The following is a 21,001-nucleotide window of genomic DNA, read 5'->3' on the forward strand; positions in this document are numbered from 1 at the left end:
GCTGCGTGTACTTTATTAAGGACTAAAAGCTCAGTTTCCTTCCTTGTACTGGTTGTACAACGTTGTAATCTGGAAAGTATATTTTGAAGATTTCTTGCACCATCTACATTGATGAGCAGTCTGACTCTGTTTTGACTACTCTAGAGTTCTGTGCTTAAGTTTTAAAATTTACCACAACTTAAAGCTGACTGGTATGTTATCTTCACTAATCAGACTTTTTATAAAAGTATAACTTACATATGTCACTTAGTTTACTTTCAGATATTCTAAATCTTTATCTAATATTATAATTTCTTGTCTTAAGGGTGGGCTGAAAGTGGAAATGCCTATGAACTTAAAGGTAAGTCTTGAAACAGATTTTATAGCAGGCTAAAAAGTTTGAGTATTAATCTTCACATTTTGAACTATTAAGGTAAAAAAATGATGACTGGCATATATGCTAATACTACTTAGCTAGTGAATGTTGGAGTGGTGGGAAGTGACTGCACAGCATGGTCACTGAGGACCCATGCTGAGATGGAGAGTGAGGTCAGCGTGCAAGGATGGAGGTTTTGCTGACAACTCAGTCAGACCCAATTGTAGCCACTACAGGTGGAAAGTGACAGGTTGGATTTTCAATTTGGTGGGGAGGGGCTGGGGAGGGGGCTGCTTGACATTCAAGTGGAGATATCTAGCAGACTTTTGGGACTGATGCTCAGAAAGGAGATCAAGGGTGATCAGAAGAAACAGTAGGTAGCTCCTGTCAGAGAGATGTCAGTTGATAAGAATAAATAAGTATCTGAAGGGAATAGTAGAGGCACCAGGATTAAGCCCATTTTTGGGAAAGGAAATGGAATTATAAAACGTGTGTGAAAGGAGAGAGGAAAAAAAAGTGCAGTGATCCAAGATGCAATCAGACCTCTGCTTAATAGCCATATAGCACTTCCACAGCCAGGCATGGGAGCAAAGATTCATCCGTCCTTCTCCTGTCCTGCAAAATTAGACCCAGCTCCTCCAGTCCTTTCATTTCTCACCTTCCTGACTTCTGTAATTGACCACCATTCTCTTAATCACATAGGTGGAATCTTTTAAAACTTAGTATCTGAGCGTAGTATACCTTATCTCTATGTTGGAGTCCTACATATCCAAGTTGTAAAAAAAAAAAAAAAAAGTTACGCCTGTGCTCCACTCACAGAGATACTGTTTTGGTCTAGGGCGTAGTCAGAAGTGTTCAAAGTTTCACAAGTGGTTGTGATAACATGCAGCCGAGGTTTTGAACCAGTGACCTGAAAGATGCAGAATTAGCTCTGACACTCTCTGAGTAAACACTCTCAGAGTGACACTCTCTGAGTCTCTCGGAGACTCCTGTCTCAGTTTCCTCAAGTTTGACAGGCTGAGTCTTCCTTGGACATTTGCAGTTTGACAGGTTGTATAGGCATAGGAATGAAATAGCTTTCTTAGATGGTCACATTTTCAAATTTTTAGATGTTAGTTGATGGCTTACTTATCAAAGAATTATTGCTTCTTAGTTTGAATGTGTTCAGCAGGTGTAAAAAGTATTAAACAAAATAAAGCTTCCATTACTTCAAATACAGCACCCTGTGAAAATTTAATATCTGGAACATAGCAGGAGCAGTACTACATGTGTTTTTTTTTTTTTCAGTTTGTCTAATGTTAAAAGTGTTTGAAAACAAGTTAGATATAACTTGTTATTAAGATATCTTTATGGTAATAACACATAAATCCTTGTGATTTTTCAGACATTGTGCTATACTTTATTAAATATTAATGAAAAAATGGATGGTGGTTCCTATTCATGTTGGGGTCTTTAGTCTCACTTAAGTAAATGAGTTCTGTACCTATTCTAAAATGTGAGTAAGTAATTTTCTTTCATCTCTTCCAGGTTATTATTTATGAAAAACCTCACTTCTGTGGACAGGCCAGAGAATTTAGTGAACACATAGATTCTGTCCCTAAGTTCTTAAAAATTAATGGGGATTTTCATGGAATTGGATCAATTCGTGTCATCGGTGGAGTGTGAGTGTTGTGTTTTCAATATTTCAATTAATAGTCTGTTTTTTAAAGAATACAGAAAATGTGCTAAGCAGAGCAAAAAGAATGTGCCTTAATATAAAAATACACATTCCTTCTGTATGGTTCATAAAATAAGAAATAGTAGTTACCAATGGATTTTCTCTTGATTATGTTAGAAATCTTGAGATAGATTATAGAAAATAGTTTCTAAAACTTAAACACTTAGTATTGCTAAACACAATATAGAAGATAAAAATTGCAAAATAAAATTATTTTGGGGGCGGGGGGATAGCTGAGTGGCTCAGTCTCTTCCAGCATCTGATTCTTGATTTTGACACAGATCATGGCCCCAAGGTTGTGGGATTGAACCCTGCGTCTTGGAATTCTCTTCTCCCTCTGTTCCACTTGTGCACTCGTTTGCTCTCTCTCTCACACACACAGATAAAAGAAATTGACATATTTTGTTTTACAAATTTTGAACATGAATGAAAGCCTCAATTTTTATTCTCTATTCTGTGGATCTTAGTTGACTTTCTGTGCTGAGGATCTTGCCAGTGAGTTCTTCATTAAAAAAGAAGTCTGGGTTGTATGTTTCCCAAGTCAAACATTTTTGACATTGGTTACCCTCTGGCCTTATACTGTTTTTGAGGAAGTCCCCCAAGAACCTCTTAAGTATAAACCCAAGTGTAACCTAGTCTCAGTCATCAGTTTCTGGTGCAGGGACCTCAGAAAATCTATGACTGAACTGGTGGGAAATGCCTTTGCATTTGTATCCTGGTAGGTAAAATCAGAGCTTATTTGCCATTGTCAACCCAGTACTAGAATTACTCCAGAAACATTGTTGGTCTCTCTTTTGATATGATAGTTTATTTAGAATATTGGTTCGTTTTAAGTATCAAAGTCTCATTATTTGCAGTAACATCATAAAACTTGTTCATGCTATTCTAGCAAAAGATTCTCCTAAAATATTTTATTCATAGAAGTTAAATGATGGGTCTTAGATCACTCAGGGGGTCTACATTTAGAGACTTAGACTTTGCAGTTTCTGTCATTAAATCAAGTGATGGCCATGCTAGCCAAAATGGAAACATAAGAGACTGTACCATATATTAGATATGTAGGATGTATCCATAATTGGTCTGATATATTGGTAACCATTTAATTCTTTATCCTACCTTGAAAAACAAACATGTTTTGGATAAACAAATTTTTGTGTCGTATTTATTTGCAGTCTTCTCTAATCTGTGAACACATATGTTTCTTGTTAACCCTGCTAAATATTATTGCCTTTTCATCCTTTTGGGATCTGAATATTTTTCCCATTAACTAGATTGTGATTTACATTGTTTTCTGAGGGTTATTTTTTGTAATTATTCTATAAAAACTCTCAAGAAAATACTATAGCTTGTAATACAATATACATAAGTTTCCTTTTTCATGTAACAACTGTAGGAGTAAAATGTTATGTGGCCATTTAAAAGTGAACAGTTGATTTCACTGTTTTTCAGTGTTTATACAATGTTCACTTTTGTTAACTGTTTGTCTGCACATAGTAAGAATTCCTCTCTTTCCCATCATGAGGATTCTAGAGAAAGTGATGTTGATGGGTTGTTTTTTGTTTTTTTTTTTTCAGTTTTCTCAGACAACATCTGTTTTTAAATATCCCAGATGGATATATAAGTTGAATTTTAGACAAAACTTAATCTGTTTTAAAAAGCTGAGATTTTGAATTGTCACCATGTAATAATTTATTAATGTCTTTAATATTAAGGTCGTCTATATCTTTTATTCTTTTTCCCATCCAGGTTTACTAAGAGCATGTTTTGAGTAGCCACATTTATATAAATGAAAGCCACATTTAGAATTTGAAAGTTTTGGGGGCTCCTAGATGGCTCAGTTAAGCATCTGACTCTTGATTTTGGCTCAGGTCATGATCTCACAGTTCATGAGATTGAGCCCTGCATCGAGTTTCGTGCTGACAGTACAGAACCTACTTGGGATTCTCTCCCTCTTCCTCTCAAAAATAAGCTCAAAAAATTTTTGAAAGTTTTCTTGTGCAGTTTATCTTCACATAACAGTCTAAGAATAAAATAATGTTAGTTTTTATACGTATTACAGATACACTAAGATGTATAAAATATGTGTATCCAATTGCTGTGGACCCCCTCTTCCCCTGCTGTACACACACCTACCCACACACAGCGAGGAGGCGTTCATGAGTGCTGAGCAGCTGCTATTGTTTTGTACCCTCTGGAAACAATTTTTTGGAGTAGTTTTTTTTATTTTCCCAAAACAATAGTAGTCAACCCTACCCAGCTTCATTTGTCAACCCCCAGAATTCAGAAGTTCCCAACCCAGGAGCCCAAAATAGTCATTCTTGAATCTGCCCCATTAGAGAGGTTCCCATTGTGATAGCACAGTGCCCCCGAAGGCATATTTAAGGAGGCCAGCATGTGTTATGAACCATTCATGCCCATGTTACATTCATTAGCTACTGTGAATTATTCCATAAAAGGATAAATTTTGTGGAGGAGCTCAGTGACCAGTGGTGTTTATCGGTGTTCTGTACTGACAGTTTTAGATTTAAAGTCAAGAAACCTGTGTCCCTGGAACATACTCTGTCACAGTGCTTCCTATGCCCATCATCACCACTGATGAAATAGGAACCATTGCCCACCTGTAAATATTTACAGAAGCCTTCATATATGTGTAGGCCACTAGCGCTCATGCCAGCCCAGCTGCATTTCCTCTTTCTTAAAACTGCCTGGAATGTGTTTTGGATCTGAAGCATAGTGAGACGTTCTTTTGATTTAAATCCTAAATAAATGTCTAAGGTAGTGATTACATTTTCTGTGATTACAGAAGGGCTTTGTCGGTAAAATAAGAAAAGTTATCTTTGAATCTCACCATAGATTTGAAACTTTCCTCATTGGCTATTGTATACTTTCCATTAGTTTTTAATTGCCCAACTGTTTTTCCGGCCATATTGAGATGTAGTGTCAGGTCATACCACAATTAGCAAGCTTTGCTCTGTTGTAATTCTACAACAGTTAGCCTTTTGTTGGGAAAGCTTCCAAACTATAAAAAGCTATTGATCCATTAAGCACATAACATTTGTCTGTCTTTATAAGTGGTAACAAAATAAATATGTTGCTTTTTAAAATAGCAGCTGCTCAGTACTCATGATATTGGTGATATACAACTAAGTACTTTATCAGGATATTTTCTCTTTTTCTTTTTCTTTTTATTACAGTCCTGTTCATGGCTCAATTGGATATCCTTTGTATTTCTAGGTGGGTTGCCTATGAAAAAGAACATTTTAAAGGCCAGCAATTCTTGCTTGAAGAGGGAGATTTTGAAGACAGTAATGCCTGTGGAGCATTAAGTGGCCCCATCTTGTCTTTCCGCTTCTTACAAGCTGTGAGTTAGCTTTGTTATTTGTAATTTCCTGTTTTCTATCCATGAAAATCAGTCATGAGTTGTAATAAAACATGAGGTTATAAAATGTTTCTATTACCTGAGAGCATTACACTGAACCACTTATGTGGCTTGCCTGCTTTCTTAACTATGATTATTATAGAATACTTATGTTACGTTTCATCCATCAATTCCATAAGTATTTTTTGAGCACCTGCTTTGTGATCTGTCTTGTATCAGATGCTGGAGATACAGTGGCCGAACACTTGGTCCTTGCTTTCACAGAGCAGACAGTCTAATAAAGAAAAAGCATTTATATAAGCATTTGATAATATTTGACTGTGATTAGATTAAGCACAAAGTACTCAGGGTGCCCAGAGAAAGGTCAGTTACTCCCACTTGGAAGTAGAGAGGAAAAGATAACAGCTAAGCAAAATTCCTGAATCAAGGGTTAGCCAAGTGGAGAGATTCCAGGACAGAGTGAATCAGAAAGATAGGTGCTATTTCAGCAAGAGATTAACACTAAAAGGCAAGGAAGTGAGCGACTGGTTCTCAGCTGGAGGTGATTTTCTCTCCTAGGGGGCATTTGGCAGTGTCAGGAGCATTTTGGATTATTGTGACTTGTGGGGGCCTGGATGGGGCGGGGGTGATATTGGTATCTACTCCATGGAGGCCAGGGATACTACCAAACCTCCCTAAGTCATAGGAACAGCTCTGTCACAACAAAGAGTCTTCTCATCTAAAATGTTAATAGTGCAGAGATTGAGAAACTCTCTTGTAAGGGAAACTGGTGTGTTCATGAAATGCAATTAAGTTAGGATATTAGGCAAAACTTCGGGAGAAATGAGGGCAAAAGCCAGGTATGAAGGGCCTTATACACATATTGAATTCATATTTTTTTGCTTGATTTGACCTTGAGCCTCTTAGGGATTTTATGCCCAGTGAGCAAGAGATGATTAGAAATTTAGAAATGTGGTGACTTTATCCAGAAATGGCTTGGGATAGAGGAGGTAAGTCTGGACATTACAGAACTCCAGGTAGAAGTTGAGGTCCCAGAGAAGAGAAGATATATGTTAGAGAGTTCTGTGGGAATCAGGACTTATCGAATGTTCATTTTTCTGACCAGCTCTGGAGATTTTTTATTATCTCCAGAGGGTCATGCTTTCTTATGATTCATGAGTTATCACTACATTCTCTTCCCAAAGTAATCTTTACCCATATAAATACTGTCTGGCATGACCTCTAAAGCCCCCTTTGAAGGAATTGATAATGAAGTGAAAGGTGTCCACATGGACTTTGAATGAGCACCTTGTAGGTTTTTGTCTGTTTGAGCTATTCACCTGGTCAGGCAGGAGAAACCAAGAACGGGGGAAGCTGCTCAGGAAACAAGGGGGCTTCCCCACTGCCTTCCATGAATGACCCTTATTAGTAAGAACATGAGTTGGAAACCAGTTCTACCTAAAAGACCTCTAGGACAATGCACTTAAGATAATTGGGCACTGAGTTTCCTTGAGCAGTGGATAGAAACTATGAGGTACATAGTCCACAATTCTATTATACAAAGGCCATGCACTTTCTCTACTTAATTTTTTTAATGTTTTTTTATTTATTTTTGAGAGACAGAGACAGTGTGAGCAGGGGAGGGTCAGAGAGAGAGGGAGATACAGAATCTGAAGCAGGCTCCAGGCTCTGAGCTAGCTGTCAGCACAGAGCCCGATGCAAGGCTCAAACCTATGAACTGTGAGATCATGAACTGAGCCGAAGTCGGATGTTTAACCAACTGAGCCATCCAGGCGCCCCTGTGCACTTTCTCTACTTAGCCATTCCTTTATTTATTTTTATTTATTTATTTTTTGAGAGGCAGAAAGAGACAGCACAAGTAGGGGAGGGTCAGAGAGAGAGGGAAATACAGAATCTGAAGACAGGCTCCAGGCTCTGAGCTAGCTGTCAGGACAGAGCCTGATGCAGGGCTTGAACCCACAAACCATGAGATCATGACCTGAGCCGAAGCTGGACGCTTAACCAGCTGATCCACCCAGGCGCCCCTAGCCATTCATTTCTTGACCACTGAAAAGGCAAGGAAGACAAAACAAGATAGAGCCTTCATCTTTTTATTTTAGTTCTTCACCACCCCATGCATTCAGGGAACTATGGGTCATGATTCAAATCATTTTCTGCCCTACTGTTGAAGAATTCTTAATATTTTCCCTCCTTATTTAAAAACATAGCTGAATAGAAACATTGCTGATCCTAGAAATGTTCAACAATGAATGTGGCAGCATCTTCTCAAGATGACTATGACTAAAGCAAACAAAATAAATCCCCAAATCATTCATTGAAATCTCCCAATAATAGACAATGTAAAAAGATATAAATACTATATATAGCAAAATAGTACGTGTTTGATATGGACACTATGATAATGTACATTAGAAAAAATCAGTAAGAATTGGCTTGTTGATTGCTGCATATAAAAGTTTTGGGCAATTATGAAAATAATGACCACTTTTATATAGATAAAAATGCCTTTGACATAAAATTTTGTTTTCTTAAAATAAGATTTTTTTAACAAGTAAAAGACTACTTGTTAGCCTATAAAGATATTATTATAATCTTGACATTTTCAAGGCTTATTAATAGCTTATTACATGCATACTTGTATTGAATCTTCACAAAGACCACAAGATAGAGACTGTTATCATTTTCATCTTACAAGTATGGAAATTAAGAGTCTCTGGTAGGAGCCATACTCAAGTGTAGAGTTGTGACTTGAGGTCAAGTCTGTGTTACTCTAGGGCTCATGTCATATTTTCCTTTTTTTAAAAATTTTTTTTGATACAGAGAGATTAGACTAAAAAGTACCTCAACTTTGGAAAACTGGATCTCATTCAACCAAAGGCTTATTAGCATTTCATTTGTAGCTATAAGTATATGGTAACATTGCAGACCAGTACACATGTATAATAAATATTTACATGACTTTTAGACAGTTCATTTATCATTTAAATTTGTGTTCACTAAAATATTTTCAGATGAAATATTTTGCATTCTTCAGACATAGCAGATAGTGGGGAAGAGTTTTGGGGTTTTTCAGCTAAGCTTTTGACTTCGGCTCGGGTCATGATCTCATAGCTCGTGGATTCGAGCCCCACATTGGGCTCTGTGCTGACAGCCTGGAGCCTGCTTCTGATTCTGTGTTTCCTTTTTTCTCTGCTCCTCCCCCACTTGCTCTCTCTCTCACTCAGTCTCTCAAAAATAAATAAATGCTTTTAAAAAAAACCTGTACATATTTAACATATGCAACTCAGTGAGTTTGCAGATGTATGTACACTGGGGAAACCATCACCACCATCAAGACCAGACATACCCATCTTCTCCCAAAGTTTCTTACTTCCCTGTTAATTATTTTGTGTGTGTGAGATAAAACATAAGATCTACCCTCTCTGAAAAATTTTAAATTTAAGATCGAGTATTGTTAGAAATCGGATTTAAAGCTCTCACGGTTGTCACAGCCCACATAGGTGAGCTGGTAGAGTTGACGTGAGACATCTTTCAGGTCTCTAACCTGGGAAAGAATGATGCACTACATGTAAAATCTAAGTTAAAGTAATATAAAAATAAATAAATAAACAAGAGGATAGATAGCAAAGTTGCAAAATGCAATACAGTTTTCTAATGTCCTGGCTTCAGAATGCAGAACACTGTGGATCTGCTAAGGTCAAATTCCGGACATGTTCCTTAGGGATAATGTGATCTGTGTCTTGGAGTTCTTGGAGAAGACAACAGGGAATATGTTCCTAATTCCAAATGAGTCAGGGAGATACACTGACTTTGAGTTAATTAATTAATTTATTTTTAAAGGAGAGGTCCAGAAGGTTATAGGACCTTTTAGATCTCAGAGGTTGAACAAGGAATTCTTATTCCTTGGCTTCCTCAATATTTTCCCCTTAGTTTTGCACTAGCTTAACTTTTAGATTTGTCTTTGTTAGGATTTTCAGACCTGGGGCCTCTTTTCAGATCTTGAAACCAGGTGGTACGCAATAGGGAGACCATTATTTCTCCTAAATTAATGGATATACCAGTTCTCCACTGGTGTCTCATATTACTTTGCCCACCAGCGGTTATAGCACAAGAGCTCCAGAGCAGATCAACTGTGGGGTTGTATGGAATTTAAAAACACCCAGTTTACTAATCCTTAAAGACTTATGTTTGCTCCTAAAGCATATGCTCATTTTTTCTGACAATGGGGCGTTCTGGACTAGAGACTATAGTAAGCTACCCAGATTTTCCCTTGGATATAAGTGCTTTAAAAATATAAAATAGAATACAGATTTTTAGATCATTCCATCATTATTCGTTCTTAGGCAACAGAGCTCCACTTCAATCTGTGTGACTTTCAAAATTATATAATTGCATCCCTGGCAAAGCAGGGATGCTAGTAACATAGAAATCTCATACTACGTACTCTGGACATGACTCTTAAGTGCCTATTGCAATCGCCTCCTGAACAAGGCAGTTAGAAGCTGTGGGCTTGGGTTTTTGTAGTTTTTTGTGTGTTTTATATGACACTTTGTACACGTATCTGCAGGAGATTTAGCCCCAGGTGATTGGATTTGGCTTAGAGGTAGAGTTCTGCCCAGCAAGGACACCATATTGATTGTAACTAGTCAACCAGATCAGATACTATATATTTGGTAGATTTGAGTGAAAAAAAAGCAGAGAGTATAAAAAGGAAATGGTTCAGAAAGGTACTTAGAAAAAGGTAGAAGGCAAAAGCTGTAAGGCAAGAAAAGCCTTGAATAAACAAAAGCAGAAGATGGAAAGAGGGGAGCGATGCCACTTACAAGGCCCCTGTGGCTCTTGACCAGATCTCTGAGAACAGCAGACAAAGTAGGAAAGACACAAACTCAAGCCATGTGAGGAATTCTGTTTGTGAATCCTCAAGCATATGGCAGCAGCCAGCTCTTGTACTTGGCACTGGGTCCCGTGACGGTGGGTCCCTCCTCTGCTCAGCTCCAGGCTGCATTGTTGCGTGCTTCCCAGCTCACTCTTGCACAGCCCCCACAATAGGACTTGTGCAAATCATTGCTCAAGTAAAGTGCATCACATCCTAATACAAGTTACTTCTTAATGAAAGGGCACAAACACAACACATTTGCATGTATCTGTATTTATCTTTTTATGTCTTTGTCCTGTTTTACTCCAACATAACATGAAACCCATGCATTTCATCCTCTTAGCTCCCCTGTGCCCACAATGCTAATGGGAGTAGAGAACAGTTTTAGTGGCGGAAGAAGTAAAAGCAGAGATGGAGCATTCCAGAGTCACCAGAGTAAGGAAGGAAAGGTCCATATCATTGAGAACTGCTACAGACTCTCCCCCTATGGTCAGGCCTCATCGGTTCGTTGCTGTTAAGACTGGCTCCTTGACCAGGACCCAGATGGGGTTCCTTTCAGCTAATCTTCACATTGTATCCTCACAGCCACTTTGAGCTAGTTATATACTTACAGGTTAGAGGAAACCGGCATGTTCAGGTTCTTAGGGTAATGAAAATTTGTGTTTGTGTTTGCTGGTATGCCACCCAGGTGTGCATATTTCAGTTGAAAGGCTTGTCCTAGGGACTTTAAGGCAAATCACTTATGGACTGTTTAAAGCCTTGATTTTATATATTTATGTATTTATATATTTTTAAAATATATTTTTATACTTTTATATTTGTATCTGGAAAATGGCAGATTTTTCTCAAGATGTTTGTGCATGTGTAGGCATGTATATTGTATATATGTAAAATTAGGATTTAGGGGAGCCCAATAAAGATAACAAGTACAGGTGTCTTAAGGATACAGTGTTAGGTTAAAAAAAGAAGGGATAGTGAGGCACTGGACTTCGGCTCAAGTCATGAACTCACAGTTTGTGGGTTTGAGCCCCGCACTGGGCTCTGCGCTAACAGCTCAGAGTCTGGAGCCCATTTCAGTTTCTGTGTCTCCCTCTCTCTCTGCCACCCTCCCCCCTTGCTCCTGCTCTGTCTGTCTCTCTCTCTCCCAAAAACAAATATTAAAAAAGAAAAAGAAGGGATGGTGACAGTAATGTAAAATAAATTCACCCAACTCTCATTTTTTTAAGAACCTTGTGAAGGTAATGAGTTAACACATATTCTCAGGTTCTGAAGGTTTACTATCAAGGAGGAATTAAAAACACAATTATGGTATGAATTATTTTATAATAAACATTTCAGGCAAAAAGCCTTTCTCCTTTATCCTAAAGTCTCAAATGAAATTTGATCCATTTGTATGAACAGTTTTTAAATCCTTTGAAGCTGACAAGTAGTAAATGATAATTTTTTAATGTATTTTCTTCTTCTTATAGATGGTTTGGTTGTTGTTTTTGACATTCTTTTGCTTGTTCATAGAAAGTGAATGTTTGTCCTAGAAATCTGTTTTTAGATTAAATTTATAATATATTAAAAGCAGGAGAAAATTGGTATTGTTGAGACTTAGGGAAGTTGCTAACATTTCCCATAGGTCTAAGAATAATCTACAAACAACAGGATAGTATGGACAGAGGAAGAGATTTTGGTTCTTTTTAAAAACAATGTATTCTGGGGCTCCTGGGTGGTTCAGTCGGTTAAATGTTCGACTTCGGCTCAGGTCATGATCTCACAGTTAATGAGTTTGAGCCCTGCGTCATGCTCTGTGCTGACAGCTCAGCCTGGTGCCTGCTTTGGATTCTGTGTCTCCCTCTCTCTCTACACCTTACCCGCTCGCACTCTCTTTCTCTCCCCAAAATAATAAATATTAAAAAGTTTTTTTTAAATAAATGTATTCTGTATTTTCCAATTAAAAAGTATATCTGTTAAAAAGATTTGAAAAAAATCTAGGTTAAAATTGTCCAACTTCCCTGCACCCAACCACTCTTGTTTTATTTTCCTACTAGTCTTCTCTTATGAAAAGTTGGGTTTTTTTGCATGCTTATCATCTTACCAGTTTTATAAGTTTGAGGTTTTTGTCCTGTTCTTTCATCCTATCTGACAATGATTAAGGTAGGTAGGATATGTAGACAGATTTGGACTTAAATTCAGTCTCTGCCCCACAGTAGCTATGTTACCTCAAGCAAATTACTCACCTTCCTTATCTGAAAAATGAGAATGATGGTAATATAATCTCATGTGGTCGGTCTTTGGAACTAAGACACATAAAGCTCCTGGCCAGTAGTAAGTGTAGTCCATCAGGTGGTAGGTAGATGCATAAAAGTTTATGTTTATACATCATTTGAGCATTTGCACCAGTTACAGCTTTTTTTGGTATTACCAAAAAAAAATTCATCTTTGCATATAAATTGCCCATTATTTAGTTTTAGGAAGCTTTTTCTAGCTTAAAAAAAAAAACTTTGGGGCACTTGGGTGGCTCACTCGGTTGAGTGGCTTCAGCTCAGGTCATGGTCTCACGGCTCGTGGGTTCAAGCCCTGTGTCAGGCTCTGTGCTGACAGCTAGCTCAGAGCCTATAGCCTAATTCAGATTCTATGTCTCCTTCTCTCTCTGACCCTCTTCTGCTCGCGCTTTCTCTCTCTCTCTCCAAAAAATAAATTAAAAAAAAAAAAGAATTTTACCAACAACATCAGAGAATTAAACAATATCATAGTCTTTTAAAATGTATTTCTAAATTATTTTCTAAAATTGCTATCCAATTTATATATATTTTAATGCTTATTCATTTTTTGAGAAAGAGAGAGCAGAAGCAGGGGAGGGGCAGAGAGAGAGGGAGACATAGAATCCAAAGCAGACTCCAGGCTCGGAGCTGTCATCACAGAGCCCAGCGTGGGGCTTGAACTCATGAAGCACAAGATCATGACCTGAGCCAAAGTCAGACACATAACTGACTGAGCCACTGAGGTGCCCCTATCCAACTTATATTTCTACTAGCAATGTTTCCATATGAAAGTAGGTTTTTAGAACCTTCTAATTTTAAGAAGTGAAAATTTTATCTAACGGTTTTAATTTGAATTTCTGAAATTGGACATTTGCTTATTTGTTTTTAATGCTGATCTTTTTTGTGAATTGTCTCTGTCTTCTGCAGATTTATCAACCTGGATCTTAAAATTTTTCTAATACTTTTATTATAAATATATTACCTATAAAAACATTAAGATTTTCCTCTCATTTTAATTTTTTTAATCTTTTGTCAAGGAAATTTCATTTTTTCTTTTACATTTAAGCTTATAAAATCCTCTCCCACAAAATGCCCACTATACATTATGTATTTACTCTTGGCTTGCACTCTTTCAGCACAAATTAAACTTTAGTTTCCTTTATTTTTAGGTAGGTAACATATAATAGTCTGTAGGCCTGAGCAATTTATCAACTCTTGATTAATTTCCACTTACATAAAAATGTTTTCCTGATTAAAATAAATAGAGATTTATTTTTTTATTTAAGCTTTAAAAGTAATAACTATCAAAATCATTTCCAGTTGTATTTAAAATTCCTCCTGGAGTTACTTGTGTGAAATCCCAAGTATGTGAACATTGTGCTAAATACAACAATCTATAGAACAAAATCCTTATGCTTTCTTTAACTTTCCTCTTCCTCTTTTTAGAATTTTATAGAATCTTCTATCACACTATTTGAATCTGACCTAGAAAGTGGGAAGTTTATTGACATTACAAATCAGGAGATTTCTGACTTGGAAGAAGTCGGCTTTGGCAGCAAAACCAGATCCATTCACGTTAAAAGCGGCGTGTAAGTTTTCTCCGATTCCAAGAACTTTGAGAGGTTGTTTGGTTTTAAAACTGTTGTTTGCTCAATTCTGTATTACCTCTGTTCTTTTTTATTTCCCCTACTAGATGGGTTGCCTACCAGCAGAAGTTCTTTTGTGGAGAACAGTACATTTTAGAGAAAGGGAAATACAAATGCTTTTTTGACTGGGGAGCATCAAATAATATAATCATGTCCATACGACCTATCCAGCTGGTGAGTTAGTGATGACCATAAACAACTCTAGAGCATGTCACAGCATGCAGTTGAACATGTAGTACAGGCTTTTTAAAAGTGAAACTGCTGGATTATGTTATGTGAATATATAGAGAAAATGAAGTCACATATGAATTGCTTTAGATTCTATAGGGAGCTAGTAGGTGTATCAGCACATCCGTGAGGTGGCTGTAATTTGATCACTTCATTAATTTAACAGTATTCATTTAGTGCCTCATATGACAGACACTACTGATGACTAGAGATAAAAGATGAATAGGATTGCCCTGACGGGTCTCCGACTCTTCGAGGAGACGGATTGTGGATGACTGACGGTCGTTTGCAGAGTGAGGAGCTCAAGTGTGGAGGCGGTGCGGGGAGCCTGTGGAGGGGCACTCAGAGCCTGGGAGCTGGGCACCAGGCCTCTTCTCAAGAAGAGGATGTGTGTTGAGTGATATCTTCAGGGATAAAAGCAGTTTAGCCAGACAATGACGTGGGGCAGAAAAAGCAGTCTTCAAAAAGGGAATAGTCTCTTCATGTGAAGAATCATGGAGTTAGGAAAGAGCGTGGCCAGTGTAGATAATAACAACCCAGAACAAGAGGGGTGCCCGAGAAATAGTGGTGGGAAGGGTGGTGGTGGGAAGCTCAGACTCCTTTCTGACGGACATTGAGGCACATATTTTTTCTCAGCTACATTACTCAAAATGAATGAGTAATAAATACTGAAATCAAGATAATTCAGTAAGTTATTTGAGGGTCACAACTAGTTCAAGATACCTAGTAAATTAGACTTTTCTTTAATTTTTCAAATGATATTTTCAAACTTTCAAAAAGATAAGATTATGTGATTACAACTTTAAATGTTTTAATGTATGTTTCAGGAACCACTTGGAATAAATGAGCCTCCCCATTTGGTATGTTTAAAAAATTTTTTTTATTTACTAAAAGCACTTATGCCCTTTGTCTCAATGTCTCAATTCTTTCCCTCAGATAAATTTCTTACGTCTATATGGCAGGACAGTTTACACTGCATTTGGCACCCATGGGCAGAAGAGTGCCCAACTTCATTACTGGTTGTATTGGCCTGGACTTACACATTCCCTTTTGGTTTCTCCTCATAGAGCCTTTTTTTTTTTTTTAATGTTTTTTTAAATTTAGATACAGAGAGAGACCCAGCACAAGAAGGGGAGGGGCAGAGAGACACAGAATCAGAAGCAGGCTCCAGGCTCTGAGCTTATCAGCACAGAGCCCAACCCGGGGCTTGAACCCACGAATGTGAGATCATGACCTGAGCCAAAGCTGGAGGCGTAACCGACTGAGTCACCCAGGTGCCCCTCCTCATAGAGCCTTAACTCTGACCACTTTGGGGTTATTTAGAACCTCTGCCACTCTTTTCGTATTGCCCATTCCTATTCTTTAATGCCACAGTCTTTTTTTTTTTTTTAAGTTATTTTGAGAGAGTGTGCACAGTCGAATGAGGGAGGGGCAGAGATTGAAGGAGAGAGAATCCCAAGCAGGCCCTGGTACTGTCATCAAAGAGCCTGAGTGACACAGGGCTGTATCTCACAAACTGAGATCATGACCTGAGCTGAAATCTAGAGTCTGATGCTTAACCAACTGAACCACCCTCGTGCCTCGCCCCCCGCCCCCCGATTCAATGTCACATTCTTGTCCAGCACAGTGTGTTATGCTGTGTTCAGAGGAGCAAACTTAACATGGAAAACTGGCTGTCTTGGCATGCTTATTATATAAAGTCTTTCTAATACCTAACTCACATATTTCCTAAAAGCACTAGCAAAATTGCAGCCCTGCTTGTTTCTTTCTAGTGTGTTAATGGTTTGAAGGATTGAACAATATTCTGGAGCCTAATGTTTGTTTATGACCCATTGAGGGCTACAAATTATGCTTAATTTGTGCTTCTGGTAACTCTGTAAGGTCAAAATTAATTGCATTTATTTGATGAGAAAACCAAGATTTAGAATTTAAGTGTCATTTCACACAGCTAGAAATAACAAAATAGGCATTTTTTAAATATCTGACTCCACTCAACTAAGCCACATTTTCGGGATTTTATATCAGAAAAAGACATTTGGTATACATCCATAGAAGGAGAGGGGGTAAGAGACATTGCTTCCTCTGCCTCACTTTAAATAACAGATTTGGGGAAATAAGCCAATTGAGTGATTAAGCCTAAATATTGGATTTGCTGGCTCCGGATGAAGCTGAATCTTTTTCTCTAAATGTGTATGTTTTTCATGTTCTTGCCAGTGTTTATGTATTTCAGGTCAACTTAGTTGTAATCATGTTTCTGTTAACAATGTTTTCAGGTTTTCTTATTTTCTGATTAGTTCAAGTCCTATTGGGAACATTTCCTTTTTGGATATAATTGAGTTGTTGATTCAGAGACACTTCCTGCCAGATCTGTGTTTTGAATCTTTGAAATCTCCAACAGTGAACTTTTAAAGCACTGGTACAGGAATCAACATGAGTAGTTAAAGAGTTAAACAGGGATAATTCCAAACTGCACAGTTTCTAAAGTTTTTAAGTGCAGATAAAAGTCACTTTAAGTGCTGTTTTTCCCCTCCTACATTCCTGTTCTTTTTTTATGGACTTCCTTGTTTGGGGCAGATTGCTCGGAGGATTTTCTTTATAGTATTTCCAGTCCAACTTGAAGAAAGGAAGTTGCAGAAAACGCCCAGTGAAATCAGCCACACTTCATATTTCTGGATATGGCTCAGCCATAGCCTTGTGAAATAAGTGTTTGTGACAGGTATATGATAGCTGAGTATTTGGTAACATGAAGACAAAGCCTCTTTAGTTTACACAGTATCAAAGCTCTTATTATTTCTGTTGGACCACATTTTCAGAATGTTTTGCTTGTTTTTACTTAGGGATCTTGGCTGACACTCTGGTTCCGTTCAGTAACTAGAAAGTATTTTCTTCTTCACAAATAGCTGTGATAGTCATATTGACTATTTCAGATGTTATTTTCACTGAGGAATAAGGAGGAAATGACATGTCAGAGTTGAAGTCCAAGAAGGAATTTTTTTTTTTTATGCTGGTGATTTTGAAGGGAACCTTGTCAACCTAAGAAAAGCCAGAATATATATGTGTACAGAGATAAATACACATCATGAATGTTCCGCTAATAAATATATTAGTTCTGATATGTCACCAAAGTTTGATGATTTCTGTCTTATTTTCTACCCAGAACACCTCCTTTAATGCAGAAGAGGATTGTTTTACCTAAGCTGAAGATTAGACCAACTCTAATTGCCAACTTAAAATATATAGCATCATTATATAGTTCTTCATAATAGCAGCTGGCATTTAATTTTGTTTTTATTTTTCCCCAAAGAAAACAAAAACCAATATGGATTATGTTCATAATTTCATCATCTCTTTGTCTTAGCAGAACATCAGACATCTCACTAGATTAAATCTTGCAAAAGTGAGTTTGGCTTTCAAAGAGGTGTACTCAGGCACCATTCTCTAGAAATTTTAACCCTCTGATATAACTGAAGACCTTTTTTTTTTTCTAGACTCTTTTTCAAGTGCATTTGTAAATATTATTAGTAGAAGTTTTGATTTCTTTAAATAATGAGCCTCTGTTCCGTTTTATATATGATTCCTAGCTGAGAAAAAGCAACTGGATATTTTCTTGTATAGAATAGTTTGGCCACATTGAATTTTAGAGTGATCACAGCATCTTTTAACAGTTGGGGCTAGTAAGATTCAGGAGTACTAAAGGAAAACACTTCTGCATGGTGCTACAACCAGATCATTTTTATAGACTCCAAAGACCAGAAATACTTAGTAAGAGCTCCTTATCTAAGTAAAGAAAGCCCTGTACAAGTAATCAGGGAGATAAAATTATTGTGTACTAAGTACTGGATGTGAGGAGTACAGAACAAGACAGTATGAGACAGTGCGATGTAATAGAATAAAAACAAATAGAAACAAGACTGTTCTTTGTTTAATAATGAACACGTTTGTGTGAAGGAGGTCCAAAAAGCTGCAGAAAGTCTTATTTAGGTGGCATAGAAAGTTTCTCATAAAAATGGTTTGAATTGGAATAAAGTTACATTGAAAAAATTATTCTGATACTGTGAAATTGAGCACAACTTATGTGTTTGTTCAGTAATTAAAATTTTGAGTTCTTAGTTTGTCATCGTAAAGACCTATTACATGTATCATGTATCATAAATGAAAAGTGCATAATAAATAACATTTCTGCAAAAAGTTCATCATAAAGTAGTGACGGTTTCTGTCTGATAGAGTAGTTCTAAAGAAGTAAGATAATATATGTGAAAAGACAGTTTGCACTGCAGAACAATGGTATGCTGCCTTTTTTTTTTTTTTTTTTTCCTGCGTTCACACCGTCCCATTGGGGAGGCTGGTAGAGACTGAGCCATACCTAAATGGCACAGAGGGACAGGTTTAGTTTGAAATAAACTCATCTCTTGCTTATCTGTTTGCCTTGATTCTAAATAACCTATCTGAATTATTTTATATATTATCCATTTATCTGAAAAGGAAAACAAAGTTGTGATTTATCCACCTAGCTCTTCCCAGGACTTAAGTTTACCAAGATACTGTTACTTGATTTCACTATGAGTAGAAACCACAGTTTAATTATAATTAATAATCACAGAATTGGTTTCTTTATGGACCATTCTCAGAACATTATTATAAGTATGTTCTGTTGAGGGATTCGTAAGGTCATCAGAGTGAGGCATTACTTTTCTGGGGTTGGTCAAATTTTGGGTGAACCTATGTGGTATCTCTTTTTGGGAGTAAAAATAAGCTCAGATTGGCATTAAGCCTGTTTTTTTAGTTTGGGCAAAGAATATTCTAACCCATCGAATCAAAAAGATACTTTTATGGCAAATGTGTGTGTATCTATGTGTATTTTAATTAATGTTTCTGGGTATGAAGACAGATTAAACACTAGAGTTAGCAACAACATATCCCATCTGAAATAGGTTTGCACTGTCAGTTGTGTTGGATTTCCTGGCCTCATGACGATATCCTGAAGTATAAATCTTAAGCTCAGCAGTATAAAAACTGTGTATTTGCAGAGTGAACAAGACAGCCATGACCTCTGTTCACATGTGGTTTTTCCAGCTTTTATCGTGAATCAAGATAATATTTGCATACAGAAAAAATGACTATACATCGAATACATTTTTGGATGTTAAATTGTGGCATACTCCTCAACCTAATGTTTTGTAAACCTTTAAGTTAAAACATGTAGTCTATAAAACGAAATGTGTGTTCTTATCAAGGAAATTCCAGGCAGTTTCCCTGGACACATAGAATTGCGCTTACATGAGAATTGTTGCAGAGGTCTGTCTTGTTTTGGACTCCATTTTTCCTACTTCCCTCTGTATCTACTAGAAGGATCATGATAGAAACTTCCTTGAGGCAGGGAGTCCCCTGTGTTTTAATGCTCCAAATGCAGACTGGTTTCATGATAGGAAGTTATGCTGTGCAAGCCACGGATGGTCTAGGGGAGTCTGTTCCCTCACCTTGCTGGTTTTAGCTAGTCTTTGATGTCAGGACAGAAGAAGACAGTCAAGATCCAGTTTGCAGAACTCAGAGGCCATCAGCCTCTAAGAAGACTCTTGGGAAGATGAAGGATGCAAACATCAACTGCTCAAAGAAGTTTTGTTCTTGATACAGCGTGAGCAGGAAAAGGGACAATGCTGCCCAGAGCTCATGATGATGCCTTTTTTAGCTACAACGCAGGCCTGTCCGTGCAGGGTGAACCTGTGGGCTATGTTATTTCAAGGCTTCCAAGTATTTTGAAATATTTATAGGGCTCATTAACTTTTTCTTTTCTATTATATAGATTCAAGGCCACTAGAGTTGTAGATTATTGTATTTTTGGTCTGAAGCAAATAACATTGATATTTCATGGATTTTACTTGACAAAAAGGACAGAAGTAGAAATGTGGTTATGTATAACAGTAAACTGTACATCTAAGATATTCTTAACAGTAAGCAAAAGTCCATTAGCTGAAATACAGCACATGGATGTCCTTCTTTGTTCACTGTAAATCTTCCACTAATCTTGTCATCATTTTTTCTACCATCTGCTCCTGTGTTCTCAGGCCCACTTAGGGGCACACCTTCATGATTCAACCTTTTATTAACTGGATCAGCAAGACTTGGGAAGAGAAAAGACTTAATACCAACCATCCCTCATACTAACTGAAACTGCCTTCATATATAACAGTACATTGATTCTTATTTTATTCATGTAGTCTCACCACATGGGATAATAATTGTGGGACACAATAGACAGGGACCACATTTTAGTGGAGGAAGGATTCTGATTTAATCGTATCGGTAAAATTGTTTTCTGGGACCCTGTGCCCAGAATCTATGCAAAAGATGGATGAAAATGGTAAATAAATGTTGACATAGCTGAAAATGGGTAAGTGGGAGTTTAAAGAGCATATCATCCTTAACCTGGATTCATTGGTAATAGATAAAGTTCTGTCTAATATTTTGCTGAATTTTTAAAATACAGGAAATAAAAGATTTTCATTTGCTTTTGTGATGTCAAACAGTTGTTTCCTGTCAAATTACTGTGTTCT

At 37.2% G+C, this 21,001-nt stretch overlaps 1 protein-coding gene across 1 annotated transcript in view; it reads left to right on the forward strand.

Moving 5' to 3' along the window:
* CRYBG3 (crystallin beta-gamma domain containing 3) overlaps positions 1–21,001 on the forward strand; it is a 99,954-nt gene that overhangs the window by 50,363 nt on the left and 28,590 nt on the right. Inside the window, exons 11-16 of the mRNA XM_029938691.1 lie at positions 305–340; positions 1,883–2,016; positions 5,307–5,433; positions 14,023–14,165; positions 14,270–14,396; positions 15,278–15,310. Coding sequence (XP_029794551.1) covers positions 305–340; positions 1,883–2,016; positions 5,307–5,433; positions 14,023–14,165; positions 14,270–14,396; positions 15,278–15,310 — 600 coding nt within the window. The remainder of the gene's footprint in view (positions 1–304; positions 341–1,882; positions 2,017–5,306; positions 5,434–14,022; positions 14,166–14,269; positions 14,397–15,277; positions 15,311–21,001) is intronic.

Source organism: Suricata suricatta, chromosome 5 (assembly GCF_006229205.1).
Source record: "Suricata suricatta isolate VVHF042 chromosome 5, meerkat_22Aug2017_6uvM2_HiC, whole genome shotgun sequence".
Classification (NCBI taxonomy): Eukaryota; Metazoa; Chordata; class Mammalia; order Carnivora; family Herpestidae; genus Suricata; species Suricata suricatta.